Source organism: Engystomops pustulosus, chromosome 2 (genome assembly GCF_040894005.1).
Source record: "Engystomops pustulosus chromosome 2, aEngPut4.maternal, whole genome shotgun sequence".
Classification (NCBI taxonomy): Eukaryota; Metazoa; Chordata; class Amphibia; order Anura; family Leptodactylidae; genus Engystomops; species Engystomops pustulosus.
This window is the reverse complement of record NC_092412.1, coordinates 229,365,047-229,386,592: the sequence shown is the minus strand read 5'-3', so window position 1 is coordinate 229,386,592 and position 21,546 is coordinate 229,365,047. Positions and strand designations below refer to the sequence as shown.

Below are 21,546 nucleotides of genomic sequence, written 5' to 3'. Positions count from 1 at the left end.
GGGAATATGCAGTTCAGCGAAGCGAGATCTTACAGTAGAATACAACACCGGTGATCCAAGTCCAGCTACAATCCAGGAATATAAGTGGATTTACTAACAACACACACACAAGGTACATCTTCACTATTTATGGCTTTATGTAGTAAAATACTGCTGATAGACTCCTTTCCATAGGTGATTGGTGGGAGTGCGACGCCTGGTGCCCTTACTTATTAGGCCGCGGTCACACGATCCGCTAGGCGTCCGTTCACAACGCGACGCTAGCGCACAGGGGGCGGTCCTCGGCCCGAACGCACATGCGTTAACAGGGAAACGCATGCGATCGGCTTATCTATCGCATGCGTTTCCCATTGAAATGAATGGCTTTGTGCGTTACTGAGCCACGGATGTGAAAAACAACACCAATGAGCCCTGAATTGCCGTTCACACGCTTCGTTTTCATCGCATTTTTAAAAGGCAGTACACCTGCTGAGGAGAGGAGATTTGCCTGATTACATTGCTGTTTACATATGTGTTTACAAAACACAACTGTTAACGAGATTAACACCTTCGCACACCAGGACAAAATTTATCGTCCTTGTGCTATGAGGGGTGTATGGAGAGAGCGCACGGGCCACGCTCTCTCCATACACAGCAGGTGTGGGTTATATACTACAGCTGACGCCTGCCTGTTACTGTCGCGGTTGGTGCTGGCACCGATCATGGCAGTTAACCTGTTAAGTGCCACAGTCGAACCCGACCGCAGCACCTAACTTACCGTTATATGGGCGCCACCATCTTGGATGGCTGATCGCCGCCCCCTGTGACGATTGGTTGCCATTGAAGCCTAAAGCCTCATTGAGACTAGTAGGCTTGCCATGTGCAATGATCTCTAATAGCCAGCAGAGGGCAGGCTATTAGAAATCATCAGTTACATTGCTATATACCAGTGGTGGCGAACCTATGGCACGGGTGCCAAAGGTGGCACTCAGAGCCCTTTCTGTTGGCACTCATGCCATCACCACAGGACAGAGTTCACCAAACAGGACCAAATCTTCCTGCCGTCCCAGGCAACTTATGAGGTGATGCTCTCAGCGTTATTTTAAAGTGACACTTCATTGGCGGTTTGGAACAGCAGGAAAAGTGAGGTGGTGTTGACAGTACTGTGTCATCTTTGGAGGTCATCCTGCTGGACCCACCAATCTTCCTCTACAGAGAGACCCTCTTTCTTTCAACTGTATTGGTGGCCTCAGGGGCTGATACGATTGAAAAATGTGAAAGAACACGTATTAATAAGTTACTGCTTAAAATGCCACGTTGGCACTTCACAGTAAATAAGTGGATTTTGGTTGTAGTATGGGCACTCGGTCTCTAAAAGGTTCGCCATCACTGCTATATACTGCAATACAGTATTGCTGGATATAATATTATCAATAGGACCCTGCGGGGTTAAAGTACCCTGGAGGGTCTGAAATAATGGTAAAAAAAAATGTAAAAAAATATGAAAAAAATAGTAAAAATTTAAATCACCCCCCCCCCTTGATCAAATATAAAAGCAAATAAACTGTAAGAATCATAAACATGTTTGGTATCATCGTGTCCCAAAATGTCTGATCTATCAAATTATAATAATAAGATGTTTCCTGGTGTTTAACCCTGTAGCAGAAAATCGCTCCCGAAATCGAAAGTGCCATTTTGAAAAAAAATTAAAAATTCTTTAAAAAGTGATCAAAAAGCCGTAGAGCCCTCAAAATGATAGCATTAAAGTAACGTAATCAGACACATCTCCTCTCCTCAGCTATTGTAATGCATTTCAAAACGCAATGTAGACACAACCAAAACGCAATGTGTAAACACGGCTTTAGACAACACGGGTGGAAGCAGACAGCACCGTACATAGTGGGGATTCTGACTCAGTTTACGTACACAACCTCCACGCTAAGCGGGTTTGGGGGCGTTGAGTAGGGCTATGTATTAACTCTGTATTGTCCTATTTTATTTGTTTATCCTCCACCAAAATATGATGGCGCTATATAAATAGGGATAATTATTGTTACAGATATCTCCCATCACTCGATCTATTGATCGATCGTCACTTGTTCCAACAGACTTAGTGACAGACATAGCAGGCAGATAACAGAACTCCCATCGATTCTATCTGCCATCAGCCTCTCCACCGTAGGCATCAGCGCGCGGTCAGCCTTCTGAGCATGCGCAGGAGATGCTTGCACATTGTCCTAATTCGGCTTCCGTACCGAAGCTGTTGACTCGCGACCGAAGCAAAGATGGCGGCCTCCGTGCAGGAAGGCTCCGAGGTGGTGCGATTAAAGTAAGAACATGCTCCATGTGGAGGCTAGATGCGTGTGTGAATGTGGTCGGAGGTGGGCGCGAGTGTGCAGCGGCTTCTCTACGCCCCCTGTGTAGTCTCCTCTTATTTTATATTGATAAGTGCTGGTAGTGTTATAAGGCAGTTTCCTATAGGGGTCTGATATTTGTGGTAAGGGTCACGTGACTTGCTATGTATTTCTATAGGGGGTGCTACTTCTACCCCCGTGATGCCTCTATGGCAGTGATGGCGAACCTTTTAGAGGCCGAGTGCCCAAAATGCAACTCAAACCCAACTTACTTATAGCAAAGTGCCAAGACAAAAATTAAAAAAAAAACACACATAGGTGTTTTATATAGGGACTTCTGTAATAAATGTTAAAAAATCCTGACATTGTACTGTTGTCCGCTGCTCGCCTAAAACTGTTGTATTCTGTTCAGGGGAAGGATTGGGGCAGAGCTCAGGTACACCTGCAGCTGATAACCAGCATTATAGAGAGAATTGCCCCATTTTAATATTGATGTATTTTATTTATAGCTATGTCATATGTCACATATAGGGGTCTGCTGACCTTTATACGTGACCCCAATCCCAGTGGTGTAACAAGACACCAGTGGGCCCTGATAGATAGATAGATAGATAGATAGATAGATCATTTTTCTAGATACATAGATATGAGAGAGACAGAGAGATAGATATGAGAGAGAGAGATAGATAGATATGAGATAGATAGATAGATGGGAAGATAGATACATAGATACATACATAGATAGATAGATACATAGATATGAGATTATACATAGATAGATACATAGATATGAGATAGATAGATAGATACATAGATATGAGATAGATAGATACATAGATATGAGATAGATAGATAGATGCATAGATACATACATAGATAGATACATACATAGATAGGAGATAGATAGATACATAGATAGATAGACAGATGATAGATACATAGATAGATAGACAGATGATAGATAGATACATAGATAGATACATAGATAGGAGATAGATAGATAGATAGATAGATAGATATGAGAGAGACAGAGAGATAGATATGAGGGTGCTGGAAAGATATGAAATAGCTGCATGATGTAGTTTATATTTACAGGATAGCAGGGGAGGATGAGCTGATGATGTCATTTATTACCTTTCTATACTGCAGCTACATGCAGCCTGGGCTCTGGTGATTCCTCTTCCCTCCTCTCCTCTCCTATTGGCTGGTCGGGTCAGGTGACCAGCCCCTCTGTGTGAGTCCCGGCTTTAGCAGGGGGGAAGGCAGAGCAATGACTGCCTTCCTGCCGATATTACTGTGCTCAGGGGTCCCAAAAGAGCACATTGAACAGTGCAGCCGCTGGACCCCTGTATCTAAGGGCCAGATCCTTGTGCCCCTGCCCAATTTTATTATGTGGGAGCAGCTGTATCATGCTGCTCTCTTCTCCCGGCAGTGGTTTCTATGGGAACCACAATAACATTCAGCGCTCCCGCGTGCCCACAGGAACAGCTCTGCGTGCCGCATGTGGCACGCGTGCCATAGGTTCGCCATCGCTGCTCTATGGGGTTGGACTTGTCTGGATCCTGAGTGGAAAGGACTTTCCATTGTTTATAACATGATAGATGATGTTGTATCTGTTCTCCGGGAGGATCTATAAGACACTGTTCACATTTGTCTAGGAAATTAAGTTACAATGTATTTCTATATCCATGATCCTCCCAGAAACCATTGACTTCTTTCTAGAGATAAGGAGACCCGGACAAATGGTTCAGATTCAGGTCTAGCTTTTGGGTGCGTCCAGCGCAACTCTGATATATTGCCGGATTTGTGAGTTTGCACTAATTGGTGCTACTAGCTATGGCTGTGATTGGCCAGGGGTGTCCAACATGAGTGCCTTATAGCACTAATTTGCTGGAAAGGCTGCATTGCTGCCAATCCGGTAATATTTCCGAGTCATGTGGGATGCATCCATAAAAACACTCGTCTGGATTCCACTCGTCTGGGGCGAGGACCCGCGCTCTCCAATACTCAGCGTCCAACACGTGGTCTGAGCTGAACTTTCCTTCCTCACTGGGATGCATCCATACCTGGATCCAATGTCTGTCAGTCTATCGGTAATATTCTGCTGTATAGACCCTGGATGAAGCTCTTGCTGCAGATGTGAACACTGCCCAAGCACATGGAGCGCACCGGGTCAGAGTAAGGGGTACTGTGGGTTTAATGGGTCAGATGGATGTAATCTGACTCATTTCTACTTAAATATATAGGTTTATTATTGAAATAGTGGGACACAGAAGGACTAAAGGGCAATTTGAGACACTAAACCATCGGTCCATAAGGACCTGTAGGTGGTTTAGTTTCCCAAATCGCCTGGACTCTTATCTGTCATATAAATTCTCATTTGGCAGATGGTTAACACTCGCCTTCTCTGGCTCTCCTGGTCTCCCATACCGCCGTACATCAGAGCCCTTGTTTGTTTATAGGGGATTGCAGCGTGGGAGACCGGGAGCCCACCTCTACAGTTTTTAATAATGTCAGACAACCCCTTTAATAAAATGTTTCTGTTGATGCCTGAAAATTCTTACAGCCATTATACTGAGCTCCGCTCCTGACAAGCAGGTCTTTAGTTCACCCTAAACACCCATCAGGCGCACAGAATTCAGCCTTGAAGATCCACAGGCCACAGGCCCTCCAGATTCATAGAACTACAGGTTCCAGCACAACTTCTCAGCTAAAAAAATTAGGTGATAAAACATGTTGTCTTTATTGAAGTCTTATAAAAAACCTACAGGATTGTTCATGCAGTTGATATATCCTCTATAACTTCAATAATGACTACTTATTTTTTTCGCCTGAGTAGTTGTGCCAGGACCTGTCATCCTATGAGCTTAGCTCCTGACTGGTTGTCATGTAATGTTCTACTCTCAAGCATCTCTGTTCCTTCTGTTCCAGCCACAAGCGGACCAGATCGCTTTTAAAGAAAGAAAGACGGAAAAAAAAGAGACAGATTCTAGCGAGACTAAGAGAAGCAGGTAAGTTGATCTTATTTCTAGATTTGTGGAAACGTGTAAGTATCAGTCAGGTGGAGCAGTATAGCATCCATTTATGTATCCATGTATGTATATGTGGCATGTCTATGCTATTTGTGTAGAATATCACTCATTCACTTACAGCATGCAAACCCTGTAAATTACGTGTTGGGTCATCTGGATAATGGAACCTGCTTTTTGGTTCAGTTAATTCACTGAGATTTTGGCTGTAATCATCTGCTGTTTTCCAAATTGCCAACACATAGAATAACCCCACAGCGAGCCTGAAGAACCACCATTGCAGCACATTCATGTATGTTATATTAATGACAGTTTATTGGAAACCCAAAACACCCCATTGTAGACAGTGGGGTGTTTTTTGCACAGTTGGATGTTTATTATGTCGTCTATTGGGTGGTTTTAGTTTCTTTTAACTGTTTTGCTTCTATAACTTAAGCTATAAGGATGTAACTGAGTATAAGAAGTAAAATACAAAATCGGACTTAGGAGAAGAAAATTGGATGAATACATAGACCTTTACTGTATCTGTTCTTTTTGCAGAAGAAAACAAGCAGCACGTCGGCACTGAGGAGGAAGATGATGGTGATGACTTACAGCAAGAGATTGAGAGGTAGATACAAAGTATACCAGCGCTTAGTGTTCTGTCGTGTGGTGCTCTGCAATTCTCTCTGGTTTAAAACCCCTGAAAACAAAACATACCTTATGTCTTATCATGTGTATTGCCTAAACAGCCAATAAATGTCACAGGCAAACTTATAAGCCTTCACAAAGTCCCGTGTCACCCAGTATGGAGGTTCAAGAAAATCTACCATCAAAATCCATCATGATAAACCAGGGGCACTTACTCATAGATCCAGGCACTTTGGATATTTGTTATCCATGTCCTCATTCCTTCTAAACTCAATCCATAATTTATGGTATGAGCCAGGAGGGCTTGGGGCCCCTCTGTGCTGTAGCTTCATAAGCTGTTACACTGTGCCTGATCACTTCCCCTTCTCCACTTTCACTGTGTGGGAGCAGGCAAATGGTTTGGAGAACTGCTCCCGCACAGTGTAACAGTCTGTGAATCTGCAACACACACGGTCTCTGGTAAAATCCCCAGGATCCCTTCAGTCTCATTAGCATAATTGTATGTTAATTCCTAGTATGAAAGAGGCCATTTGTAGCAAATATCAGAAGATTACCACAGTCACAGTGCCTGGATCTATGAGTAAGTGTCCCTGGTTTATCATGATGGATTTTGAAGGTAGATTTCCTTTTTAAGCAATTTTATTATCATCTAAGGAATTTTCATTGTATGTGCAGGCAGAGGCTGCACGAGGAATGGCTGGCTCGAGAACAGAAGGCTCAGGAAGAATTCCAGCTTAAAATGGAAAAGGAGGAAGCAGCAAGGAGACGAGAAGAGGAGGAGGTACAGTATAAATGACAAATGTGACCTCAGTATAATGTGTCTTATCACGGCCTCTAAAAGGGGTTGTCCAGTTGTCCAAGTGAATGGGAGCTGAGGCTACAGCAGCTGGTGTACAATGGCGAGGACATTATACTATGATTGATTATTATTTTGAATAATTCTGAGATCTATAAACTTACTAGGATTAGTGTAGTGTAGTAAGAGTTGAGGCTGCCTAAATTATTTGTAGTCTAAAAGATTAGCAAAATATTGTAAAGCTGCAATGCCCTCGTATAAATTTGACCTTCATAGTTATTAAATACAACAGATCTCACAATATGCAGATGCCAATATTGCTAATCCTGTGTGATAATTTGTAACCCTAAAGTCACTGGCATGAGGAGGGTGCTGCCACCATAATGTACTGTGCTAGTGAATATTGTACTTGTATGTTTTCTACAGAGAAAAATGATAGAGGAATGGAGGCAACAGGAACTGAAGGAGAAAGAGAAAGATCCCGAGCAAGTGAAGAAGAGAGAAAGAGAGGTGATTCCTGCTCTAGGAGGATAGAAGCGCACATATCCTGTTTCGGCTGTATTCATTTGGCTCTTGCAGAACATCTCATACTATATTTTATGGCACTCACAGGATATGCCACAAATGTGCAATGGATGTGGGTCTCGCCTTTGGGAACAGTTAATAGTAGATGTGTACGGAGTATACATACAAGTCCCATATCCGTTGCTTATATTATGGCATGTCCTCTCGAGAAAAGTGTATGAGACGAGTATGATGGTTTCAGGTGCCTTTATCCATATTGTTTGTACCAGAAGTGAATGTAAATTAGAATACAATATGTAAAGGAAGGACTTGTACTTCACATTCACTTCTGGTTCTGACACCTAAAGGTATTTATGTGAAAATCCTTTGCCTACACCTTATAAGGACATTTGGTTGTCATCAGTCTCCTGAATGGTTGTATTTAGAGATGAGCAGACCCGATGTTCCGGTTCGGCCACTCTACCTGGTCAGATAGTTATTAAAGTCGTTGATTGGCTGTCGGGGCACAAATCCGGCAAAATTTACAATCCTAACAACTTGCTATGACTATGGCCTGGGGCATCAATTTCACGGATTGACTTTTTGGCTGCCAATCCAACAAAGTGTCTGGGCTGAGCAGCCGAACCCAAATGGGAACATGTTTTTACTGTACAGGTAAAACATAGAATATGAAGCAACACTGTGTCATACTCATTCAGCAGCGGTGGATGTTCTAGATGTCCTTTGCCAATCTTAGTATTATACCATTGGTTTATAATAAGGGAATACTCTTATTAGTTATTATATATCATATCCTGTTAGCCGGGTAAGGTTATTAGAATGTAATTTCTCTCAATTCTTATTTCCTTAACTTCTTGTTTCCATGTTGAAAGCTGCCAGCTAAACCCTGCCAGACTCTCTACATCAAGATGTATCTTTTTGGTTACAAGATGTATTCTATACTAATACTTATTCAGTACAGCCCCTTTAATAGGAGCGGAGCTGCAGTAACCTGGCTTGGCCACTACACAATGTATGGCACTGTATACTTTGTTTTTGCTGGCGCTGCGGCTCCTAGATCTCTCTGTAATCTTTCTTGGTTTATTGACATATGTGTATTTTTATTGCTGTGGGCACTCGTGGCATCAGAAGGCCTTGGTCTTGAAAGAGTTAATAGATCGGAACCTGGACAATTTAGGATTTGTGCACATGTTTAGGACGTAATTTTATGGTTCAATACAAACCGTTTCTATTTCATCTTAATTGTTTATACGGTTTTCCCTTTTAACCTTTTTGTGACGGTGTAAAAAAAAATTACAGCAAAATATTTTTCTTTTTAATTGAAAATTAAAAAATAAAGGTGCAACCCTCTGCTGATCCTGTGCCCACATTGTTGTTCTTCTTCGTGGGTGTTGTGCTGGCACAAGATCTGCTGTCGCCAGACAGTGATCTCTCGCCCCTCAATTTCCTGGTGCGAGCAGTGATTGGGTAATAGGCCAAGGACCAGGTGGCATTGGCACAGAAGCACCAGGGGGTTGGTGAGGTGACTATATGTGAGATGTGGTAGGATAGTGAGTATAACCTTTCTGTCAAGTAAGTGTTAATGTTAGAGGTTCTTAACTCCAAAAAGCAGATGCAGTTCTTCATGGAGGTTTTTACTAGTCCTGTGTTTGCACCATTTCTAGGAAGCTGTGCAGAAGCTGCTGGATGAAGCGGAGAGTCAGGTAAGACCAGAGCAACGTTTTGTTTACCGTCCTACAGTCAGGGACACATCTGTTAGTGATGGAGATCTGCGGACTAGGCCTAGCTGCCTCTTAAGTACCGGGCTTTAGCCCCTGCACATGAGCATGCCGTGTTTTTGCCCGTTTGCTATCTGTTGATCCGGTGGCTAGCACACGTCCTCTATGTGTTTCAATGGGCTTATAAACGCAACCACCAAAGCACGTGTGTTCCCATGCAGGTTTTTCCTGTAGCCCCCTCCCAACAACTGTAGCAGTTTTATATATTACATAGCATATATATACTTGAGTATAAGCCGACCCAAATTTAAGCAATGACACTTACATTTTCAGTTTTTTTTTTTTTTTTGTGGTAAAATTATTGACTTGCGTATAAGCCTAGGGTGGGAATACATTGGTTGCAGCCTCCGCTCACTAGTGAAATTACCTCTGATGCTTGCTGCAGCTTCTCTTCCCACACATATTCCTGTGTAACCGCACGGGTAGAGACGGGCCCATGCCCGCACTCCTTTTGATGTAATCAGGCTGGTAGTGAGTAAGAATATATTTCTTTTAATATACTCAAGTATAAGCTGTGACTGTGGTAATCTTCTTATATTTGTTATCCATGACCTTCTAAAATAAACCTCCAAGCTGCCTCTTCACAGGCTGCTACACTGTGTAGAGGGAGGGTGAGAATGATGTTAAGAGAATGATGTTAATGGCCTATGAAGCTACAGCACAGTGGGGTCCTGATAACACCCCCAGTGCCCTTCTGGCTCATTTGCATCATTTTAAAAGTTGATGTTAGAAGGAAGGAGGCCATGGATAACAAATATAAGATGGATTTGATGATGAGAAATATTGCTTCTTATTTGTGTCTGTCTTTACAGCTAGAAAATGGTGGTGTGTGGCACAATCCAGAAGCCCCAGAAGGGTACGGCACAGAAAAGGATCGTGCTAACTGCCCCTTCTATCTCAAAACTGGTGCATGCAGGTTTGGCGAAAGGTAAGGGTAAAGTGGGTTTGTTGCTAATGCTTTTTTAATAGTGATGCCTCCTCACTCGGCTCAGTATGCATATGCTCTGAATAAGTGGTGGAAAAGAGGTGGGATAAATGTCTGTAACTGTAAACCCCAATTAATGTATGTTTGTATGTATTGAGCCATATACAATGTAACAAATCCGTTTCCTTTTTCCTGTTCTGCAGGTGCTCCCGCAAGCATTGCTTCCCTTCCTCCAGCCAGACTATGCTCATTCGTGGTATGTTTGTTACATTTGGGATGGAGCAGTGTAGAAGAGATGACTATGACACAGACGCCAGCCTAGAGTACGGAGATGAGGAAATCTATCAGCAGTTTTTAGAATTTTATGATGATGTTGTACCAGAGTTTAAGAATTTGGGCAAAGTCATCCAGTTCAAGGTAATTCATCTTGCGTTTCTGTTCAGAGACTCTTTGGAGCCCCCTCTTGGCAGTGCATTCTACACAACATTATATCTTGAATGGAGTTACATTTGTTATGGTGATGTGTCCTCTCTTATATTGTTAAAGGGCAACTCCCTGCTCAAAACATAACTAAAAGTGGGGAAACTGTCCTTAGATTTAATCACATTAATCTAGCAGCCCCCTCCGGTAGGGTATGAAATGTCCTCTATAGAATTCCTTTTGTGTATGTGAAATCTCGCCCTATATAATATCCCCTCCAAAGTCATATGAAAATGAGCAGAGAAGAGTCATATTTTGCCTGAGATGAGTTTAGAGTCTACAAGAGGAGAGGCACTTTGGACGCCCCTATCTTCGGTTGTATAGTACGTAGATCTATGCTGGTTTCCTATTAAAGATAAAAATCTAATCTTTCAGATTGTATCGAGCTTGTGGTTCTGTGATCTGCAGAACCTGGGATACAGGGAGTTAAAGACATAGTTGGGAATGGGAGCTGCAGATAAAGATCCAGTTCCTGACGATTCCTTTAACCTCTCGGACCTCCAGTTTGGTATCTTATAAAACCACAAGCCTGATGTGATCAGAAAAATTTTCAGGACTTGAAAAAACTTACAGAAAGGTCCTGGTCTTGCAGTTACACGTGTCCTGCTTGCTGTGGCCCTTGTACCTGTGTGAACATTTTTATATATCAGTCTTGTATATTGTGATTTGAATACTTACATTTTTTAAAAAACTCTTTTTACCAGGTTAGTTGCAATTTTGAATCGCACTTAAGAGGAAATGTCTATGTCCAGTATCAAACGTAAGTATCTCATGTGTTGAGGGTCCGTATGTAAATAGGTAGACATCACGGGGTCTATTGCAGAGCAGTCAGGCTGGATATTTTATACTTGAGAATGCAGCACTGGGCTATGTTTACCCATCGGTTCTGTTACATATTCCATTATTCATAGTGGAAAAACTAACACAGCGCCGCCTCCCTTATCCCCACGCACAATTTAGCGAGTCTATTATTAACCCCTTGTGGGCACAGCCTTTTTTCAGTTTTTTTTCCGTTTCCATATTTTTAAAATTCCATAACTTTATTATATTTCTATTAATAGAGCTTCATAATGGCTTGCTTTCTGTGTATCAATTTATTATATTTGATATTGATAGTATATACTATTCCATGATGTGTGGTGTGTACTGCTGGAAAAAAAAAACGTAGCGAAATTGACAAAAAAACCCACATTCGCACCATTTTCTTTTGGGCCCCGTTTTTACAGCTCTCACAATTTGCTCCACCTCCCGTTTATTCTTGTGGCCCGTACGATCATGGAAATACTAAATTTAGTTAGGTATTATGTTTTAGTAGTTTTTAAAAAAAAAATAAACTTGATCTTTTGTTCAAAACAGAAAAAAAAAAAAATCTTTATTTTGCTATAGTCTGAAGGCAATAACTTTTATCATAAGTGAATAGAACTGTATAAGGTGCCATTTTATGGGGTGAGACGATCCGACCAAGGATGACGGCGCATGGCTTTGCTGCAGGCACTTAAATGGTTAACACCCGTGATTGGTGCCAGCACCGATCATGGGTGTTGGTGGTTTGCTGCAATATGATGAGGACCATCATAGCAGTCACTGCCACAACATAACGTTGGGGAACATTATGGTCCGGCAAGGGGTTAATAACAGAAGTGTGCCTGGTTTATCATGATGGATCTTGATGGTAGATTTTCTTTAATATACATGGGAAGCCCTTGCCTTAGTAGATGAGCCTTATGGACCTGTACATACTGTAAATTTGTGGCAGTACATTCTAGTTAGGCTGCATTCACACAAATGTATGGGGGGCGTATATATACGGCCGATATAAGTCCCCCATACACTTCTATGGGCTCACGACCCTGTACGGGAGCGGTGCGGTGCAGCACACGTATAACGCTCCGTAGCCCGGGAAAAGATAGGACATTTCCTATCTTTTCCCGTATTACGGCGCTGTGGTCCATATGTTCTACGTGCTACGGTGCGGTGGGCAACGGCAGTGTGGATGTTGCCTTAAGCTGTTTTATCAAGAAAACCCTGTGGGGCAGAGAGAGCAAAATGAAAGTGTGCTTACCCTTTTCTGGGAAGGGCCAGGGGCCATGAGACCTACTTCAGCCAATCTGTGTCCTTGGTTTCATGTGAGGTCAATTGTGGTAAGAAAGGAAGTGATGTCCGGTGGTCGGAGGAGGCCAGTGGTCGCAGCAGTTCCTGTGACCCCCCCCCCCCATAATATAATCCTAATAGATGATGATGATGAGGTGGTAGGAGGAACTTGTGGATAGATGGCTTCGTCACTAATTCTCAATGCTGGAGAATATCAAAACCTAGAGATGTGACTATGGAAACAATTGGTCTGTGTGTGATTTTTAATTTTTCTTCTCCAGGGAAGAGGAGTGTCTGCAGGCGCTTTCACAGTTTAATGGGCGTTGGTACGCAGGCCGCCAGCTCCAGTGTGAACTGTCACCAGTGACCAAGTGGAAGTCGGCTATATGTGGTAAGATGCTGAGGGTCATTGTCGCTCTATGATGTGTTCATTCCGACAAACTCGTGTGTGTGTGTGTGTGTGTGTGTGTGTGTGTGTGTGTGCTGGATTTACAGGATTTACATCTTCATCTTGATTCTTTCCATAGGGTTATTTGAAAGGCAAAATTGTCCCCGGGGTAAACACTGCAACTTCCTACACGTCTTCAGGAACCCCAATAATGAATTCTGGGAGGCTAACCGAGACATAAACATGTCACCAGACCGGAGTAACCCGAGCGAGAGGAGGGATCGCTCAAGTCGACATGAAGATCGTGGGATGTCCAGGCGATACCACAGTCCAAGTCCAGACACCAGAAGGAATGGAGACTCAAGCAGGAGAAAAAAGAGTCGCCACAAAGGCAAGAAGAAGCATCGTTCACGCAGGTCCGGAAGCCGCAAGCGGTCACGCAGCAAGGACCGGAAGAAACGCAAGCGCAGAAGCCGCAGCTGTAGTTCTTCAAGATCCAGGAGAAGTAGAAGTTCTTCTAGGTCAAAAAGTCGTAGCAGAAAGAGTAGAAGCCGTTCTAGATCCAGAAGTCGGGACAGAAGACGGACCAAGAGCAGAGATCGGAGCCCAAAGAGCCCGGGTGTGCAGAAGTAGGATAATGATCAGGTAAATAATCCAGTCCTCCACAGCATGACAGCCATAGTTATATGTGGCTCCATACTGCAGGCTTCATTCCATGATTTAACATAGTTTAAAGGGAACCTGTCAGGTTTTACCCTATTCAACGACTAACCCCCTCTGGTATAATGTGAAATGTCCTTTCTAGAATTCCCTCTTTTATGTAGAATCTCTCCTATTTACCTAAAAAATACTCTCCACTGAAATGAGTCAAGTTTACAGGCTGCAGGTGGAGTTTCACTTCAGAAGCCCTAATCTTTGGTTCTATTGCACCTAGAAACATGGCGGCAAGTTAAACATAAGAATCCCGTGGTTGTGGTTCTGGGATCTACAGAACTGGAGATAAAGGCAATTGTTCTTTTAAAGGACATCTACAACGAGGATGAAATGCAAATGAACCTGAGGGGCTCCAGACTCTGTTAATGCCTATGAAGCCTGGAGCCCCTCAGGCTCATTTGCATACCGTCCTGGTGGCAGATGTCCTTTAAAGAAAAAGGTCAAGACTAGTGTTAGATGACCTTTAAGTGGATCAGTAATTTGGAGAACCACAATCCTGATGTTATTTGAAAGATGAGATTCTTCTCTTTAATATGACACCATCATTGTTCTAGGGTCTATAAAACTGCTTTCCCTGTAGCATCTAAACTTGACTCATTTCTGGCTAAATATGACTCTTCTCAGCTCATTTTTACATAACTTTAGAGGAGATTTTTATAATGAAATGGGTGAGATTTCACATAAAAGGGAATTCTAGAAAGGAGATTTGTAGACGGTAGTTGTTTAGTGGGTTAAAAGTAGGTGATAGTGTCTCTTTAAATTTGTATGAGTCCATTGGAATAAATAAGTGTCATGCTCCATCAGATTTCTTTACTCTGCTCCTGAGAGTATATAGTGCACCAGGTGGCGGTATGTTACTTGCCCATTATATTGCTTTTTTCTTATTGCAATTCAAATTCCTAAAAGAAAAATTTCTTCCGATTTTTGTTCTCTAACCAAACCCTCGTCTTGTCCTTCTTCACGGCTCCTCGCACAGGACTGGGAATTAACAGAGGTCACAATCCGCTCACTATAGATAAGGAAACTGTGAAATGTGAGTTTCAGCCTTTATACTGTACATCAAATCCCCAGGACCAAAATAACAACTGCTCTGCGCCTGCTGTTCTTCTAAGAGATTAGTTATAAAGGATTTCACGTCACCCCCCCCCCCCCTCTCTATTGTACGACTAGTCACTCATTACTCCAGCCTCCTTATTGTTCCCTCATTGAAATCCTCATCCTTTGTTTTCCGCCTGATACAGTGCATGGAGATAATGGAGACTAGATATCTATAGTAAGAGACACCGGATTCTGATCTAGTGACAGACACTTCACAGCGGGTGAACATGCTTTGTACTGCATGATGCAAGAAGTCCATTATGAAGCTGCTCACCATAGAGCAGGATTCTCATGTCCGCTGCTGTGGACGCGTGCATGGAGCCGTACTCTATAACTTTATTAGGGCATCTCGCTTTATGTTATACAGATGTGTCTCAAGTGATTTTAATTGCATATATAATCTACATCTCTATCAGTGGTGTCCAACCAGTTGTTCTCGGCTCACGTTTAGGGAGATGGGCCCTCTTGCTGCCCTCTAGTGGCTGATTAATGGGAACATCAATCTAAAAATATTTATGTAAGCTCTATCCCTGCTAAGTCTGGTCCCACCAATGCTGAGTGTCCAGTTGTACTGATCCTAACATATTCCATAGTCCACTGGTTATTATAACATTTGCCCAAACATAATCAAATGGTCGGTAACTTTTTCAACAAACCTTATACAAGTGACTAGTACAAAGATAAAAAAAAAAAACCTTGTAATATATCTGTCCCCTCTCACTGCTAAACCTCAGATCTCTGCAGATTTTTTGCTAGCAAGTCTGACAGTACAAGGATGTCTCCAAAGATCTTTTTATACCTAGGCCTGTGACCAGGACAAGGGGACATCCTCTACGCCTAGAGGAGAGGCGATTCTACCATCACCATAGACAAAGGTTCTTTACTGTAAGAGCAGTGAGACTATGGAACTCTCTGCCGCAGGAGGTTGCTATGGCGGACTCTATGTACATGTTCAAGAGAGGCCTGGATGACTTTCTGGAGAGAAAAAATATCACGGGTTATGGGGATAAAACATTTATTTAATTCTTAAAGGTTGGACTTGATGGACTTGCGTCTTTTTCCAGCCTTATATACTATGATACTATGATACTATGACAGACATTCACAGAGATGTCAGATTACATATGGGAGCTTGAGGGGGAGTCACAGCAGCTCGGAGAGGACTGCAGCATCTAGGTACAGGCAGGAAGGAGGAAAGCCGGAAAATGTAGAATCCAAGTTATAAAATGCCCAGTAATAATGTTACACCTGCTGAGTAAGGGTGAGGCTGCACATTGCATTTTTGGACGAGGTTTCAGTCAGTTTAAAAAAAAAAAAAAATCACGTGTTTTTAAATGTTTACCATGTGTTTGGCTGGTTTTAATCTGTTTCACAGATGCCTACAATTCTAGAAATGAAGATAAACTGGTAGTAAAATCATAAACATACAAAAACGCATACTTTTTTATAAACTGACTGAAAACGCAACATGTGGCATCACCCTGAGGTTTGCTGTGAGGGGTCCAAAGACATTACAGCCGCCACCTAATGTGTATGGATGCATTCAGAGTCACTTGAATTTCAACATTGATTGGATTGGATTTCAACATTGGATTTCAACATATTTTGTCCAAGGGCTGGCTGCATCTCCTCACCCCACATTCTCCAGTTATATTACATCTGGATGGAAGAAGCCATCATAATAATAAGGCAACAAGATCAATGTCTGAACGTGTCATTATAATACATAAAAAATATACATCTGTTTTTTCTGTGTATTTCTCAGTCCTACTGATATGAATACATGTAACTTGTGTTTTACAGGTCCAAGAGCTGTTGGATTCTGGTCCAGTGTCAATCTATGGATACAGTGTATCCTCATTTCAGATGAATGATGGTGACCCTTCTCAACTATGTGATAACAAAATGGCAGTGTATTAAATGTTTGTTGTCTTTCATCACTTTGATTATTAAAGGGGTTGTCCGGAGGTGGAAAAAAACATGGCTGCTTTTTTTTTTTAAAAAACATCACTGCACCTGACCGTAGAGTCAGATCCATAGAGCTGAATGGAGTTGAGTTGCAGTACTGGCACAAACCATGGTGTGGCACTGTTCTGGGAAGAAGGCGCCAACCTCTTCATACATCCGGTAAAATGCACCAGACGTATGAAGGAGGTAGTTACACTGTGTATCCAGTATACACCAGAGGATGCCTCTGCCCAGTACATGTGTATAGGGTGGGAGCCAGTGCCTATAGGCTCCCCAACAAATACATTATATAATAGTGTGTAATGGCCTCACCTTCAGTCTAAGAATGAGAAACAAATATAAGAAGATTACTAAAGTCACGCTGCCTGGATCTGTGTGTTCCTGGTTTATCATGATGGATTTTGAGGAGATTTTCATAAATCTTGTGGAGCTGGAACAAAATCGACAGTGGAAACTGCAGACTATAAGTGTATGAGTATAACACTCATTTACGCTGCATATGTTTCAAATCTTCCAAAAAATCCCCAAACTTTGGTATTTGCCCTGGTTACAATGTAGTCCTAATGTGTGAGAAATGGCAAATAAAGACACGGCCTGGCGTAGAAATCTGTTTATTACTAATGGAATGACATGTAAACACAAAGACGATGGTGACGCAGGTCATTAGTCACAGTTACATCAAAGCTTAGTCCAGCAAAGCACACGGATGACAAAGATATTCATGAAAACAAACAAAACAAAGCTGTATCAGATGGGCAGTATGTGCAGCACAGGAGAGTGCCTACAGGGGGCGCTCATCATGCTAGAGGCGGCTCACACTCCCATTGGACATGGTTCTGAACATTTTGAACACAACCCTAATGCTACATTACATTTTCAAATGAGCCCTTGAAGAAGTAGGGATCAGTGCACCTCTCAACATAAAATATCTATACATACACACATGTCCTTACTTTACCTTGATTTTGGTTATAGATGTGACAGGTTGCAACACACGTAGGATGGAGGTCTCCTGAATATTGTAAAATCATGTTATTCTCTAGAGCCGCTAATCTGGAACCAAACATGGGATGTTTCTATAGGGAAAGTAAGGGCACACGTGTCTATGTATATATAATACAACATATGACCCTGCAAATGCTGCCTCACTATAGATGGTAAACACAAAATCAAGTTATAACACTGTGCTGTCCTTAATAAGAGGAATTTATCCTATGAGGGAAGAAACTACTTTGGTATTAAAAATGTCAGATGTCACAAACATCCACAATACAATTACAGGTATGAGATTGCTGCCTGCACCGCGTGCGGGCACATTATGGCTTGTCTGAGGGGTCCTGATCGCCAAACACAGGACTGAATCTTTAGGATGTAACACACTATACATGGATACAGGAGGTGGAAAAATAAGATATTCTACCAATATTGTGCCTCTTTACAGAATGAAATCTTAAAGGGGTTGTCCTAAGAAAGTTATCCCCTATTCATAGGATAAGATGAGTTATAGATCACTAGATGGATGATAGTCACTTGTGGTTGTAGGACAGTGTTCATACATGCACACTAGTAGCATTCAGACAATGTTATTCCGATTTGTAACATACCCACTATCCTGTGGAACGAATTCAGACGAATGTATGGGCCGTGCGTGCTGGAGAGGAGGAGGGGTGACCCCTCTCCATAGAGACGCATGGACGTGCACATGAGGAACGATAGGACATGTTCTATTATTTCCCCGTGTGCTGCACCATATTGCTCTGGGTGCCTATTGCCAGCTATGGGTGATGATTAGTTGAAGCTATTGCAGTGTCATTGTACCTGCTATTACAGTGATTACAGCATCAACCCATTTCAAGGGGATGTCCAGAGGTTGAAAAACATAGCTACTTTCAAAAACAACTCTTCTCCTGACCATGGGTTGTGTGTGGTACTGCAACTAAGCTCCATTCATCATATATAGTGAATCAGAACAGGAGCTGATAGGTAATCTATACAATGGGTTAAAATATCACGCGAGACTCCAATACACAAGTTCCCGTCCACCCCATCCGTATCTCAACAAAGGCTTTTTAAAATGTCCAATGACATTGAACAGACAGGCTGCACATCCAGAGACAGACATGTAATAAAATGCAGCACAGACCACTTGACTTTATTACTCTTTATACATATTAAAATGTCCAAATCATTTGGGAGTTTGACAGGGAAAAAAAACTACTTTTATAGCTAGAAACAGCACCACTCTTGCCCACAGGCTGTGTCTGGTACTGCATCTCAACCAATTCACTGTAATACCTGACCTGGCCCATTGACCAATGTGACGCCGGCAGGACTTATGGTCAGCCAGGAGAACCAGGACATTGATACCTATGGATTCCAGCAATATCCCGAGTGTCTCACATTATTTTGGATGTATTCACATGTAGCACATCTGACTGTACCCTGAGGATCTAAAAATGCTGCTTAATGCTACAGCTGAGGAAAGCCAAGGCTCCGAGTGCTTCTCCTAAAAGGAAGACACAGAGCAGCTTCTTCCCTTTGTCTATAAGTCACACTCATCTGCCCCGTGAGGTTTCCCGGCAGAAGGAGTTCATGTGCTTTTCATACCCAAAATAAGATGGATGTAAACAACACAATAAATATTCCAGTGAAATCATATGTGGTGCACATGTATGGGGGACATTCGTTGACCTCCACAAAATATCCATCAGCTAGGGGAATGCGAGCTCCACACAACTCTATTCTTCTTCTCCCAGACATGTACTAGACTAGTTCACTATTAGGACCAAAGAACAGTGTGGTGGCCATATTTCCCCTGACAGACCCATAGGCAGGAGAAGGACTTACAGTATCATAATGATCGATCACACAGAAAATATGGCTGCCATGCGGATGCTATTCCTCAGAAAGGCAAGAGCCCCAAAGGTAAATTCAGACGGGTGCAGATTTTACCTCAGGATTTGTGATGTGCTTGGCGACAGGGAATACCTGTTATACATCAAGCAATATAACATGTAAGGCAAGAGAACAGGGCAACTTAGGTCGACTGTAAATCCTACAAGTCCCACAAGCAAAAATTATTAGTGACCATCTTTGCTAACACATGTCTATTACATGTTATGATCCAGGATCTGCCCATTAAACTGTTTGTAGAGAGGTCACACACATCTTTCTTCCAGTCTCTGCCATGTATGTACCCTGTACAATAGGAGTTTGTGTGACTGGCATGGCCGCAGTACCTGGGACATTTCAATCTGGTCATCATGGGGTTAAAGTTTGCACGTAGCTCTGGTCTAAACCTAGGACAGGCCCCAATGCAGGTGTTAAGTCGTGCCAAATAATATGCAAAGGTGACAACGTTTTGGTGAATTTTTCAGGTGTAAACAAAGGTGTAAACACGCAAGGTGGTGTAAAGTTAGTCTAGACAGTCAGATAAACTCCTCCAGAGTTACTTCTGTCTCTGTAAGGATAGATATGTAACAGGTTTTAAGCCCTTCGTTGTAACGATACATGAAGGATGATTCCCGACGTGTCCTTACAACAGAGGTCTACATTGGATCCAGTTCGGCTCATTCTCCCTGAAAGTGGGAGGAAGAGTGAATGGAGTGATTTTCAGGGTGTTTCCTAAGTGATGTCACTGCCCTTATATGGACAGTTATATCACTGGGGACCTCCGTGAGTGTGCGCTCAGCGGAGGCAGTGGATGGATGCTATACAGTTGCATCCACCCACCCTTAGGGTATTATGGTCTCCGCTGAGCGTATACTCTGGAGGAAGAAAAAGTATCTCCCATGCCGTGACCTTACTGCTGTGTTTCCAAACCCATACTATGGCCCGTTCCACACTTGCGAGTGTGATGCGATGAACTCGCATCACACTCGCAACGCATGCTGCCGGAAACGCACAGCGGGAGTGAACACAGCATGTCAGTTCACTCCCGCGGTGCAGCGTTCAGGCCGTGCGTTCCCGGCAGCATGTGTTGCGAGTGTGATGCGAGTTCATCGCATCACACTCGCAAGTGTGGAACGGGCCTATATCTACAAGAACAGACTGACATATGGACACATTTTCTGAATTATTTTAGATTCTATCACTTCAAGGGCACCTACCACCACAAATCTACCTATAAAGGTAGATTGGGTGGTAGGTGGATCATTGGGACGTGAGGATAGCCCTTTTAAGGGCTAATCCTCACGTCCCTGCACTTTTTTGAGAACTTTAATTTGATATTTATTCAAATGTACTTATGTGGCTACCGGGGCGTGGAGTAGCCGCTTATGAGATTACACGAGGCGGCTACTCCACGCCCCGGTAGCCACTTTACTCCTCCTACTCACCCATCTTCGGCGCGCAGCTCCGCGTAGCTGCGCGCCCTCGTCCGGCGAGCCTGCCGTCTGCGCATGCGCAGAAGAGCAGGCCCGCGCCTGCGCGGTCACAACTCCGAAACAGGCGCGGGCCTGCTCTTCTGCGCATGCGCAGACGGCAGGCTCGCCGGACGAGGGCGCGCAGCTACGCGGAGCTGCGCGCCGAAGATGGGTGAGTAGGAGGAGTAAAGTGGCTACCGGGGCGTGGAGTAGCCGCCTCGTGTAATCTCATAAGCGGCTACTCCACGCCCCGGTAGCCACATAAGTACATTTGAATAAATATCAAATTAAAGTTCTCAAAAAAGTGCAGGGACGTGAGGATTAGCCCTTAAAAGGGCTATCCTCACGTCCCAATGATCCACCTACCACCCAATCTACCTTTATAGGTAGATTTGTGGTGGTAGGTTCCCTTTCAATACCCGCCACC

General features: G+C 43.0%; 1 protein-coding gene across 1 annotated transcript; it reads left to right on the top strand.

The window, feature by feature from the left end:
• Positions 1–2,159: 2,159 nt before the first annotated feature.
• Positions 2,160–16,779, top strand: ZRSR2 (zinc finger CCCH-type, RNA binding motif and serine/arginine rich 2). The gene is made up of 12 exons (XM_072138448.1): positions 2,160–2,308; positions 5,265–5,344; positions 5,903–5,972; positions 6,668–6,773; positions 7,215–7,298; positions 8,978–9,016; positions 9,904–10,019; positions 10,220–10,433; positions 11,201–11,256; positions 12,869–12,978; positions 13,115–13,620; positions 16,591–16,779. Exons 1-11 carry the CDS (start codon positions 2,265–2,267, stop codon positions 13,606–13,608), a joined length of 1,413 nt encoding a protein of 470 aa, XP_071994549.1. The 5' UTR covers positions 2,160–2,264; the 3' UTR covers positions 13,609–13,620; positions 16,591–16,779.
• Positions 16,780–21,546: the final 4,767 nt, after the last annotated feature.

Coding starts and splice junctions, on each gene's coding strand:
- ZRSR2 (XM_072138448.1), top strand. CDS start 2,265: ATGGCGGCCTCCGTGCAGGAAGGCTCCGAGGTGGTGCGATTAAA. Junction 2,309..5,264: donor TCCGAGGTGGTGCGATTAAA/GTAAGAACATGC, acceptor CTTCTGTTCCAG/CCACAAGCGGACCAGATCGC. Junction 11,257..12,868: donor GTCTATGTCCAGTATCAAAC/GTAAGTATCTCA, acceptor TTTCTTCTCCAG/GGAAGAGGAGTGTCTGCAGG.